This window comes from Littorina saxatilis, linkage group LG6 (genome assembly GCF_037325665.1).
Source record: "Littorina saxatilis isolate snail1 linkage group LG6, US_GU_Lsax_2.0, whole genome shotgun sequence".
NCBI classification, from domain to species: domain Eukaryota; kingdom Metazoa; phylum Mollusca; class Gastropoda; order Littorinimorpha; family Littorinidae; genus Littorina; species Littorina saxatilis.
In genome coordinates, this window is record NC_090250.1 from 51,636,300 (window position 1) to 51,651,299 (window position 15,000).

At 44.1% G+C, this 15,000-nt stretch overlaps 1 protein-coding gene across 1 annotated transcript in view; it reads left to right on the top strand.

Annotated features, from left to right (window-relative positions):
- The window catches only part of LOC138969647 (cholecystokinin receptor-like), a 119,502-nt gene that overhangs the window by 92,644 nt on the left and 11,858 nt on the right, over positions 1-15,000 (top strand). The window contains exon 2 of the mRNA XM_070342506.1: positions 4,032-4,430. Within this exon, the coding sequence (XP_070198607.1) occupies positions 4,032-4,430 (399 nt within the window). The remainder of the gene's footprint in view (positions 1-4,031; positions 4,431-15,000) is intronic.

Below are 15,000 nucleotides of genomic sequence, written 5' to 3' on the forward strand. Positions count from 1 at the left end.
ATGTACTAGAGGAATACCCGGCTTCGCCGGGGTGAATCGCGAGACAGAGACAGACAGCGTGGCGGTTCATCACAATCACCTCTGCAAGCGAAGTCCTGTCAAACGGGATTGAGAATTTTAGAGCTTATTTCTTAGCCCTATATTATCTGTTGTGGCTTCTCAAATGCCAGAACATACAGACAGACAAAAGCCGCTAGACCCCATCACAAACAGAACTCTACAATCAACAGGTTTTTTCCCCCACACACACACACACAAACACACACACAGAGAAGCCGTATATATATATGCATATCTGTATCTATATATATATATAGAGATAGGTGAGAGTGTATTTTTCGCGTGGCTATAAATTGATTCGACCTTTTCACTTTGACAGTAAGAACAACTTACGGGTGCAAGGGAAGCGTTCTGGACAGCGCAGTGACATTCTAAAAATAGTCACTCTCAGAAACGGGAATTTGGGGTGAGACAGACAGCGTGGCGGTTCACCACAATCACCTTTGAAAGGCGAAGTCCTGTCAAACGGGATTGAGAATTTTAGAGCTTATTTCTTAGCCCTATATTATCTACTGTGGCTTCTCACATGCCAGAACATACATACAGACAAAAGCCGCTAGACCCCATCACAAACAGAACTCTATAATACATAGGTTTTTGCCTACACACACACACAAACACACACACACACACAGAGAAGCCGTATATATATATGCATATCTGTATCTATAAATATATAGAGATAGGTGAGAGTGTATTTTTCGCGTGGCTATAAATTGATTCGACCTTTTCACTTTGACAGTAAGAACAACTTACGGGTGCAAGGGAAGCGTTCTGGACAGCGCAGTGACATTCTAAAAATAAATAGTAACTTACAACTGAACGGGAAAGCCACACGAAGGAAGGGAGATAAACGCCAAACACTGGAGAAGATAAGGAAGAGTTACTTATAATGGTGAAATGAACACAAAAACGAACATGAGTTTAGCGCTGCGCGCTGAGAGCACGTGTTGAAATATCTCATCGATGATATTGTGTCCGGGGTGTAGCTGAATACGGTGTCCAAATTTGAAAAAGAACCACCGAGAACTTTGGCGTTGTGATGTGGTGTAGCGGCTATGGTGTGTCGGTATGGGGGCCCGGGTAAGCTGAGGTGGAACCAAAATAGCTGAGGTGGAACCAAAATCGGTTCCGCGCTGCGCGCTGAGAGCACGTGTTGAAATATCTCATCGACCAGGTTGTGTCCAGGGTGTACCTGAATATGATCACCAAATTTGAAACAGATCCATCGAGAACCTTGGCCGCGCATCGCGCACAGACAGACAGACACACAGACAGACACTAGTCGTATATATATATAGATTATTCGGTGTGCACATTTCTCAAATCGATTACAGTATAGCGTTCACGGGATACCTCCAGCTTCGCTGGGATAATGGAGTTCACATCAGTGAGACCCCCCGCGGGTTAGGGAGAAGAATTTACCCGATGCTCCCCAGCATGTCGTAAGAGGCGACTAACGGATTCTGTTTCTCCTTTTACCCTTGTTAAGTGTTTCTTGTATAGAATATAGTCAATGTTTGTACAGATTTTTAGTCAAGCAGTATGTAAGAAATGTTAAGTCCTTTGTACTGGAAACTTGCATTCTCCCAGTAAGGTAATATATTGTACTACGTTGCAAGCCCCTTGAGCAATTTTTTGATTAGTGCTTTTGTGAACAAGAAACAATTAACAAGTGGCTCTATCCCATCTTCCCCCTTTCCCCGTCGCGATATAACCTTCGTGGTTGAAAACGACGTTAAACACCAGATAAAGAAAGAAAGACATCAGTGAGGTTAGTTTGAAGTGAAACACACGCACGTTTTTTGAAAAAACAATATGAAATTTTGAACCATGAGATCTTCATTAAATAATAATTTGAACATCAGCAAAACATCAAAGCAATTATTAATAAGGTTTGAAAAGCTTGACTTACTATGTTAAATAGTGGATTGAAGGCTGAAAACGCCATTTACAAATTACATCTGAGATGGGGAGGGCGGGTGGGGGGAGTGCTGAAAGTGTGGATGAGAATTAAAAAAAAATGCTGAGTGACAACAGGGAGGTTAAAGGCTGCCCTTTTCGTAGCGTTCATTAATTAATTCCTATTGTTTACATGTGCCAATAATGTTATAAAACTGTACCTAAGGGGATATAATAACGATTGGCTGTAGCTTTCGAACACAGAAAAAATTATTTCAGTATTGCAATGCAAAGTGGTTTTGATAGTGTCGAATGTAAACAGAACAGTCTCAAAGTGAAAGTGGATGTTTTCTGGAAATTGCGAAGTTAACAAGAATACAGAAAAGCGCGCTTTCCTGCTTAGCACAATACGCTACCGCGCTAATCTGGCGTGTCAATAATATCACTACGTTTTGGACGTGGAAGGTGAGCGATTTCCTTCACGCGGGGATTGACGACGCTGTACTGTCTGTGTTGACGGTCTAAAAATAGCCCAACCTCTGCTTTGAGACCCATGTTCACCACCGCCCTCAGCTAATTCAAGAAATCACCCCCTCCTGCCGCAGGTACACGTGCACTCAAGTTAACCTCTGCTTTGACCTGTGTGCCAAGAGTCAGACGAGAGAGAGAGAGAAAGCGAGAGCGAGAGAGAGAGACACACACACACACACACATAGACAGAGAGCTCAGACAGACATAGAAAGACAGAAGCGGAGAGACTCAGAGGGAGACACAGACAAAGACATACATACAGAGAGAGAGAGAGAGAGAGAGAAAAAAAATGTAACTGATCTCGTGAGAACGGTTGAGGCCTTGCAAGGTTTTGACGGCAACAATAATTATTGTAGTTCTCTAAGACTTTATTTCTGTTTGATTTGTAATATGTTGGGAAGACATATTTTATCAATTGATCAACAAAATAAAACATAATACAAAACGACACAACACTGTTAAAATCATTATTGGCCAACGTTGAACGTTTACGAAGGCCTCAATCTTCCGTAGACCAGATTAATAGGTGCTTGATTTTGGTATTTTTATTTTACATAACATTAAACCTTTCTTGGGGTTCATGGTCATGGCAACAGCCATAATAATATTATGTCATGTATAATATTACATTTCAGCACATGTGAATTACATGTCATCATACCAAACTGTCATACATTTTTATTCCCACATCATTCTGATTGATCACAACCAAACCTACTATCATTGGACACATCCAAATGCTAGCGCCTGTTCTTGACAATTTCCCACTGATCTAAAAATAAAATCAGTGCAATTTCCTGGGTCGGGCTTTGCCACAGACACTCACGGTTTGGCCTGTAGGTAAAATGTACAATGTATTTTCTGATTTGTGCACAAAAGCTCTTTTTATTTTTTATTTTTTTTTACATAACAATGTTTAATGTCACTGTATGTTTGAAAGACCATGGTCACATTTGTAAAACAAATGTTACATTAGAAAATAAATAACATTTTAGTTCATGATTTTTTCTACACCAGTGCTGAAAATAAGAAATAAAAAGGTCGGTATATAAGTCACTCAAATACAGCAAAGTATGAATGGATTGAGTTTGTTGCGGTTGACCCTGCACAGTTCGACCAATGATGTTTTTGTTGAACAATTTTGCCGTCACCCCTCCCATAGGGTGACGTATGTCACAACTTCCTGTGTTACACAAACTCAGTGATGACCAATTTTGCCTTCACCCTTCCCATTGGGTGACGGATTTCACAACTTTCTACTGATGAACAATGTTGCCTTCACCCCTCCCATAGGGTGACGGATGTCACAACTTCCTGTGTACACAAACTGATGACGTATTTCACAAGATGGCGCTGCCCATGGTCAACATCGAAACTATCCGAATAATAACACATCCGCTCCTGTTAGACCCTGTGTCACGCCTACTGCTGTGTCGCCGTGTGCCGGGTTCTGGTTGCCATCATCATGGATAATACATCTAATACACCGCTTGCTAAACAAACAAAAATAACACTTTTTCTTCTTTTCATGTTCACAGCTGTGTCCGTTGGAGCCAGCTGCTTTACCTTAGTCGCCATCTCCTTGGAGCGTTACTTCGCCATCTGCCGACCTCTGCACTCCCGCTCCTGGCAGACCCTGTCTCACGCCTACCGCTGTATCGCCGTGTGCTGGGTGCTGGCAGCCATCCTCATGACCCCAGTGGCCATATTCCAGAAGCACACCCGCCTGGCCAGTAACGCCCACTCGTGTCGCGAGCTGTGGCCGGACAGCCGCCTGGAGCGGGCCTACACCGTGCTGCTTGACCTCGCCCTGCTCGTGCTGCCCGTGGTCCTCATGTCACTGGCCTACGTTAGTGTCGTGCACGCGCTCATGTTCGACGTCAGAGGGTCGAGTTTCAAGGGCGATGACGCTCATAAAACTAATGGTGAGACTATAGGTAAGCGGACTGTGTTTTGGTTCTGTCTATGTCAGTCTGTCTGTCTGTCTGTCTGTCTGTGTGTGTCTGTCTCTCTCTCTCTCTCTCTCTCTCTCTCTCTCTCTATTATCAAATCAAGATTTACCTATAACAAAGGTGCAATGATGCATAGAATTATGTCAGGGAATGCTCCTACATTCATTGCCTCAGATTTCAAACTGAATAATTCAATAAAACTAAACACATTAATTACCCCAACCCCTAGAATTGACCTTTAGAAATCAAGTCTTTCTTATTCTGGCGCCTTATTGTGGAACTCCATTCCTGATTTAATTAAAATGCAATTAAGTGAAACTTCCTTCAAAGAACTGTACATGCTGTTTCTCTTGGAAACAAGTAAATACTTATGTGATAATATTACATCATTGCTTGACATTCATAATGCATTTTGAAATGTCTTTTTAATGTTTTTGACATGTTAATTATATAAATTGTATTGTAATTAACTTAACTTCTATTTGTTCTTGTTATTAATCGAGTTACCCTCAATGGGCGAGGGCCGGACGAAGAAAAAGCATGTGTACTTTGCTTATTCTGTTACCCTCGATAAATAAATAAAGTTCAAAGTTCAAAGCTCTCTCTCTCTCTCTCTCTCTCTCTCTCTCTCTCTCTCTCTCTCTCTCTCTCTCACATTCTCTCTTAAGTAATGATTTGGCTCAAATATTTGGCTCTGTTACTTCTTTACTTCACAATTCAAACCCAGCATACATCGTAGAACAAATAGCATGTACAAACCGTGCATTAACCGCGGACTGTTCTTACAAGAGAAGACGGTCCGATTCAGTTCAAGGCGTAATCCTAACGTCTTCCCCCTTTTTGACACGTGCACATGAAAGATCTGATAACCGGACACTGAGACGGAGTCAGGGTAACCTAATAAAACCAAAGGCGTTTTTAATGTGGGGTTGGTTTTTTTTTACACATCTCTTGCTGATTCCCTTCACGCTGCTGAAAAAGACCTAAGGATTAAATAATCACATCGCAGTGGGATCAGGCGTATGTTTTGGCTGTCCGTTAACCCGGTTACGTTTGTGGAATTTCAAGAATATCAATGTCAACAAATCAGCCCGCTTGCATGTTAAGGGAAAATGTGACTGGCTGGCTTTGTGTGATATCTGCAGGGAAATAGGTTTGGGGAGAGAAATATTGTTTATCAATGGCGTCTTTACCTCCCGGCAAAGGCATCGGAGGACGAGATATGGTTTTGATTTCCGCCGCTTGATATCGAACTTTGGAGTAATGAATATTCATGATCTCATTATTTGTTCCTTTGTGAAATAATGGCATCATTGTGGAGGTGAGATGCTATGAGCAAGGAATCAGAAAGGGAGAAATACTCCTTGCGGTTGAACCAAATGACGGGAGACAGAGATCTTCAAAGAGCAGAAGCCAGGTTATATTTCTTGTTCACCATTTTTGCCCTCACACCCAGACCGCTGTATGAATATATAGGGTTGTTCATGAGAATATCTGATGCTGTTCATTAAGAATATAAGGTAATGATCATGGCTGTCGCTATTTTTGTGTGGGTGGTTTTTATTCTGGACAAAACAATAATCACCTACTACTCCTGGGAGCTGATGAGGTGTTACAGAGACAAATCATTCTTTGACACTGAATAAGAACTACGGGATAAATATGCAGCCAGTTCTGAATTTGTAAAGAAACTATTCTTCCCATGTAAATCATCTTGTAAACAGGGTTTCATTTACTAGTGCGCCCTGCGCCATTGGCGCATTAAATCTGAAAATGTCCCATCACAATTCCCTTCAGTGCGTCAAAGGGCGCATTGAGATTACGTACCACTACGCAACAAAATGTACACTTTACATCGGATTACACACACAAACACAAACACACACACACACACACACACACACACACACACACACACACACACACACACACACACACACACACACACACACACACACATACATGAAAAATACGATATAGGGGCTAATTTGGAATCATATATATTGCACCATTTTGCATCATTGGTGAAAAACGCGTATAGGCCTCTTTGGCGTTTCTTGCCTTCGACTATGTCCCATCGCCTTTTAAACCCTGTGTAAATCATCATAGATCGTTACGGGCTGGTATCTGGGATAAGAGAGGCGTTCCACTTAAACACATACAACAACTCAACAATCTGGCTGCTTTCTGTGCTGAGTGGGAATCTTTGCTGGCGTAACTGACACCTTTGTAAGTCTGCACAATTAATTCAGCTAAAAAAAATTCACACTATGCATAAGACACAGTTTCGCATTTGATTCTTGGTGTGTATACAAGTTTGGACAGAACAGCGGTAGCGCGCACGATCGTTTACAGAAGAAGTTCATCGATGCCTTCGAGGACGTAAAAAAGCACTTTTCAGTGAATCCAAAATCAAAGAGACTGCCAACGTTCCAAAATTCAGAATCAAAAAACAAGAAAGGTAGGTTGTTGGAACGTTTGTTATTAAAGACTTTCAGTGAGTCAGTCAATTCTGATATCATGTCTGCTAATTCATTGCAAGATCTTAATTTACACCAGACAAACGTGAAAGTGTAAATGCTCCAAAACAGGACATTCTTCCAAGGTGTAGAACCAGAATATTACGTCGGAGTAGATCGTGCTGCAGAATGCCAGCTGACAAGTTTTGATGCTCAGCCCTTTTATTTCAAAATCAGCCGAGACGGTGTGCATTATTGAGGATTCACCAACATAAAAAAAATATTATCGACAAAAAGGTATGCAACAAATGAGAAAACATTTTAAAAAAACAAATCCCCCCCGGCCCCCCCACCCCCATCCCCACCCCCTGTGTGTTGTAATTGTCCCCTTGTCTATGTGATATAATGTAACGTAAAGCCTATACATGTAAAACAAAAAACAAAACAAAAACAAATTCCAAAAAAGAGAATAAAAAATTATTAAAAAAAATAAAAAATCGAAACAAAAACAACCCAAAACAACCCAAAAGCCAAAACACAAGCAAGCATTTTAAAGACTTCCATTGAAAATAAAAGTTTGTTTTGATTAAGGTCAGTGCGGTGAGAGGCACAGACACACACAGTGAGGTAACAGACACACAGACACACACAATGAGGTAACAGACACACAGACACACACAGTGAGGTAACAGACACACACAGTGAGGTAACAGACACACACAGTGAGGTAACAGACACACACAGTGAGGTAACAGACACACACAGTGAGGTAACAGACACACACAGTGAGGTAACAGACACACACAGTGAGGTAACAGACACACAGACACACACAATGAGGTAACAGACACACAGACACACACAGTGAGGTAACAGACACACACAGTGAGGTAACAGACACACACAGTGAGGTAACAGACACACACAGTGAGGTAACAGACACACACAGTGAGGTAACAGACACACACAGTGAGGTAACAGACACACACAGTGAGGTAACAGACACACACAGTGAGGTAACAGACACACAGACACACAGAGTGAAGTAACAGACACACAGACATACACAGTGAGGTAACAGACACACAGACACACACAGTGAGGTAACAGACACACAGACACACACAGTGAGGTAACAGACACACAGACACACACAGTGAGGTAACAGACACACAGACACACACAGTGAGGTAACAGACACACAGACACACACAGTGAGGTAACAGACACACAGACACACACAGTTAGGTAACAGACACACAGACACACACAGTGAGGTAACAGACACACAGACACACACAGTGAGGTAACAGACACACAGACACACACAGTGAGGTAACAGACACACAGACACACACAGTGAGGTAACAGACACACAGACACACACAGTGAGGTAACAGACACACAGACACACACAGTGAGGTAACAGACACACAGACACACACAGTGAGGTAACAGACACACAGACACACACAGTGAGGTAACAGACACACAGACACACACAGTGAGGTAACAGACACACAGACACACACAGTGAGGTAACAGACACACAGACACACACAGTGAGGTAACAGACACACAGACACACACAGTGAGGTAACAGACACACAGACACACACAGTGAGGTAACAGACACACAGACACACAGTGAGGTAACAGACATACACAGTGAGGTAACAGACACACACAGTGAGGAAACAGACACACACAGTGAGGTAACAGACATACACAGTGAGGTAACAGACACACACAGTGAGGTAACAGACACACAGACACACAGTGAGGAAACAGACACACACAGTGAGGTAACAGACACACAGTGAGGTAACAGACATACACAGTGAGGTAACAGACACACACAGTGAGGTAACAGACACACACAGTGAGGTAACAGACACACACAGTGAGGTAACAGACACACACAGTGAGGTAACAGACACACACAGTGAGGTAACAGACACACACAGTAAGGTAACAGACACACACAGTGAGGTAACAGACACACACAGTGAGGTAACAGACACACACAGTAAGGTAACAGACACACACAGTGAGGTAACAGACACACACAGTAAGGTAACAGACACACACAGTGAAGTAACAGACACACACAGTGAGGTAACAGACACACACAGTAAGGTAACAGACACACACAGTGAGGTAACAGACACACACAGTGAGGTAACAGACACACACAGTGAGGTCACAGACACACACAGTGAGGTAACAGACACACACAGTGAGGTAACAGACACACACAGTGAGGTAACAGACACACACAGTGAGGTAACAGACACACAGACACACACAGTGAGGTAACAGACACACACAGTGAGGTAACAGACACACACAGTGAGGTCACAGACACACACAGTGAGGTAACAGACACACACAGTGAGGTAACAGACACACAGACACACACAGTGAGGTAACAGACACACACAGTGAGGTAACAGACACACACAGTGAGGTAACAGACACACACACACACAGTGAGGTAACAGACACACAGACACACACAGTGAGGTAACAGACACACACAGTGAGGAAACAGACACACAGACACACAGTGAGGTAACAGACATACACAGTGAGGTAACAGACACACACAGTGAGGTAACAGACACACAGACACACACAGTGAGGTAACAGACACACACAGTGAGGTAACAGACACACACAGTGAGGTAACAGACACACACAGTGAGGTAACAGACACACAGACACACACAGTGAGGTAACAGACACACAGACACACACAGTGAGGTAACAGACACACACAGTGAGGTAACAGACACACACAGTGAGGTAACAGACACACACAGTGAGGTAACAGACACACACAGTGAGGTAACAGACACACACAGTGAGGTAACAGACACACACAGTGAGGTAACAGACACACACAGTGAGGTAACAGACACACACAGTGAAGTAACAGACACACACAGTGAGGTAACAGACACACACAGTGAGGTAACAGACACACACAGTGAGGTAACAGACACACACAGTGAGGTAACAGACACACACAGTGAGGTAACAGACACACACAGTGAGGAAACAGACACACACAGTGAGGTAACAGACACACACAGTGAGGTAACAGACACACACAGTGAGGTAACAGACACACACAGTGAGGTAACAGACACACACAGTGAGGTAACAGACACACACAGTGAGGTAACAGACACACACAGTGAGGTAACAGACACACACAGTGAGGTAACAGACACACACAGTGAGGTAACAGACACACACAGTGAGGTAACAGACACACACAGTGAGGTAACAGACACACACAGTGAGGTAACAGACACACACAGTGAGGTAACAGACACACACAGTGAGGTAACAGACACACACAGTGAGGTAACAGACACACACAGTGAGGTAACAGACACACACAGTGAGGTAACAGACACACACAGTGAGGTAACAGACACACACAGTGAGGTAACAGACACACACAGTGAGGTAACAGACACACACAGTGAGGTCACAGACACACAGACACACACAGTGAGGTAACAGACACACAGACACACACAGTGAGGTAACAGACACACACAGTGAGGTAACAGACACACAGACACACACAGTGAGGAAACAGACACACACAGTGAGGTAACAGACACACAGACACACAGTGAGGTAACAGACACACACAGTGAGGTAACAGACATACACAGTGAGGTAACAGACACACAGACACACACAGTGAGGTAACAGACACACAGACACACACAGTGAGGTAACAGACACACACAGTGAGGTAACAGACACACAGACACACACAGTGAGGTAACAGACACACAGACACACACAGTGAGGTAACAGACACACACAGTGAGGTAACAGACACACAGACACACACAGTGAGGTAACAGACACACAGACACACACAGTGAGGTAACAGACACACACAGTGAGGTAACAGACACACAGACACACACAGTGAGGTAACAGACACACACAGTGAGGTAACAGACACACACAGTGAGGTAACAGACACACACAGTGAGGTAACAGACACACAGACACACACAGTGAGGTAACAGACACACAGACACACACAGTGAGGTAACAGACACACAGACACACACAGTGAGGTAACAGACACACAGACACACACAGTGAGGTAACAGACACACAGACACACACAGTGAGGTAACAGACACACAGACACACACAGTGAGGTCACAGACACACACAGTGAGGTAACAGACACACAGACACACACAGTGAGGTAACAGACACACACAGTGAAGTAACAGACACACACAGTGAGGTAACAGACACACACAGTGAGGTAACAGACACACACAGTGAGGTAACAGACACACACAGTGAGGTAACAGACACACACAGTGAGGTAACAGACATACACAGTGAGGTAACAGACACACAGACACACACAGTGAGGTAACAGACACACAGACACACACAGTGAGGTAACAGACACACACAGTGAAGTAACAGACACACACAGTGAGGTAACAGACACACAGACACACACAGTGAGGTAACAGACACACACAGTGAGGTAACAGACACACAGACACACACAGTGAGGTAACAGACACACACAGTGAGGTAACAGACACACAGACACACACAGTGAGGTCACAGACACACAGACACACACAGTGAGGTAACAGACACACACAGTGAGGTAACAGACACACAGACACACACAGTGAGGTCACAGACACACACAGTGAGGTAACAGACACACACAGTGAGGTAACAGACACACACAGTGAGGTAACAGACACACACAGTGAGGTCACAGACACACAGACACACACAGTGAGGTAACAGACACACACAGTGAGGTAACAGACACACAGACACACACAGTGAGGTAACAGACACACACAGTGAAGTAACAGACACACACAGTGAGGTCACAGACACACAGACACACACAGTGAGGTAACAGACACACACAGTGAGGTAACAGACACACAGACACACACAGTGAGGTAACAGACACACACAGTGAGGTAACAGACACACAGACACACACAGTGAGGTCACAGACACACAGACACACACAGTGAGGTAACAGACACACACAGTGAGGTAACAGACACACAGACACACACAGTGAGGTCACAGACACACAGACACACACAGTGAGGTAACAGACACACACAGTGAGGTCACAGACACACAGACACACACAGTGAGGTAACAGACACACACAGTGAGGTCACAGACACACAGACACACACAGTGAGGTCACAGACACACACAGTGAGGTAACAGACACACACAGTGAGGTAACAGACACACACAGTGAGGTAACAGACACACACAGTGAGGTAACAGACACACAGACACACACAGTGAGGTAACAGACACACACAGTGAGGTAACAGACACACACAGTGAGGTAACAGACACACACAGTGAGGTAACAGACACACAGACACACACAGTGAGGTAACAGACACACACAGTGAGGTAACAGACACACAGACACACACAGTGAGGTAACAGACACACAGACATACACAGTGAGGTAACAGACACACAGACACACACAGTGAGGTAACAGACACACAGACACACACACAGTGAGGTCACAGACACACATACACACACTGTGAGGTCACAGACACACACAGTGAGGTAACAGACACACAGACACACACAGTGAGGTAACAGACACACACAGTGAGGTAACAGACACACACAGTGAGGTAACAGACACACACAGTGAGGTAACAGACACACAGACATACACAGTGAGGTAACAGACACACAGACACACACAGTGAGGTCACAGACACACAGACACACACAGTGAGGTCACAGACACACCCAGTGAGGTAACAGACACACAGACACACACAGTGAGGTAACAGACACACACAGTGAGGTAACAGACACACACAGTGAGGTAACAGACACACAGACACACACAGTGAGGTAACAGACACACACAGTGAGGTAACAGACACACAGACACACACAGTGAGGTAACAGACACACAGACACACACAGTGAGGTAACAGACACACAGACACACACAGTGAGGTAACAGACACACAGACACACACAGTGAGGTAACAGACACACAGACACACACAGTGAGGTAACAGACACACAGACACACACAGTGAGGTAACAGACACACCCAGTGAGGTAACAGACACACAGACACACACAGTGAGGTAACAGACACACACAGTGAGATAACAGACACACACAGTGAGGTAACAGACACACAGACACACACAGTGAGGTAACAGACACACACAGTGAGGTAACAGACACACACAGTGAGGTAACAGACACACACAGTGAGGTAACAGACACACACAGTGAGGTAACAGACACACACAGTGAGGTAACAGACACACACAGTGAGGTAACAGACACACAGACACACACAGTGAAGTAACAGACACACACAGTGAGGTAACAGACATACACAGTGAGGTCACAGACACACACAGTGAGGTAACAGACACACACAGTGAGGTCACAGACACACAGACACACACAGTGAGGTAACAGACACACAGACACACACAGTGAGGTAACAGACACACAGACACACACAGTGAGGTAACAGACACACAGACACACACAGTGAGGTCACAGACACACACAGTGAGGTAACAGACACACACAGTGAGGTAACAGACACACAGACACACACAGTGAGGTCACAGACACACAGACACACACAGTGAGGTAACAGACATACACAGTGAGGTAACAGACACACAGACATACACAGTGAGGTAACAGACACACAGACATACACAGTGAGGTAACAGACACACACAGTGAGGTAACAGACACACACAGTGAGGTAACAGACACACAGACACACACAGTGAGGTAACAGACACACAGACACACACAGTGAGGTAACAGACACACAGACACACACAGTGAGGTAACAGACACACACAGTGAGGTAACAGACACACAGACACACACAGTGAGGTAACAGACACACAGACACACACAGTGAGGTAACAGACACACAGACACACACCGTGAGGTAACAGACACACAAACACACACAGTGAGGTAACAGACACACAGACATACACAGTGAGGTAACAGACACACAGACACACACAGTGAGGTAACAGACACACAGACACACACAGTGAGGTAACAGACACACAGACATACAGACGGAGACAGATAGAGATAGACAGAGGGAGAGAAAGAGAGAGACAGACAGGAACAAGACAGACAGACAGACTTTAAGAGAACGAGACACAGATCCAAAGGTACACAGACAGTCACAAAGAAAAAGACAGATAAAAACAGAGAGACAAAGATCACAAAGGGAGAATGGGAGAGAGACAGACACACAGTCAGGGGAAGAGAGACAGACAAGGACAGAGAGACAGACAGAGAAAAAGGGACAGGCGAAAAGAGAGAGAGAGAGAGACAATGACAATGACAATGACAATTCTTTATTTTACGAGGGTAACAGAATAAGCATTGGTATACTTTTTTGCATCTGGCCCTCGCCCTAAAGAGGGACTAAATCTACTATAATAACTACTACTACATACTTACATATGTAAGTACAGATAGAGAGAGAGAGAGAGAGAGAGAGAGAGAGAGAGAGAGAGAGAGAGAGAGAGAGAGAGAGAGAGAGAGAGAGAGAGAAAAGAAACAAGTCGCGTAAGGCGAATTGACTTCATTTAGTCAAGCTGTGGAACTCACAGAATGAAACTGAACGCACTGCATTTTTTCACAATGACCTTAGTCCGCCGCTAGTGCAAAAGGCAGTCGAAGTGACGAGCCTGTTCATGTTTAGCGCGGTAGCGGTTGCGCTGTGCTGCAGCACGCTTTACTGTACCTCTCTTCGTTTTAATTTTCAGAGCTTGTTTTTAATCCGAATATAACATATTTATATGTTTTTTGAATCAGAACATGATGCAGAATAAAATAAAAGTAATTTTGGATCGTTTTATAAAAAAAATAATTGTAATTACAATTTTCAGATTTTTAATGACCAAAGTCATTAATTACTTTGTAAGCCTACATGCTCAAATGCAATACCGAAGTCCGGCCTTCGTCGAAGATTGCTTGGCCAAAATTTCAAT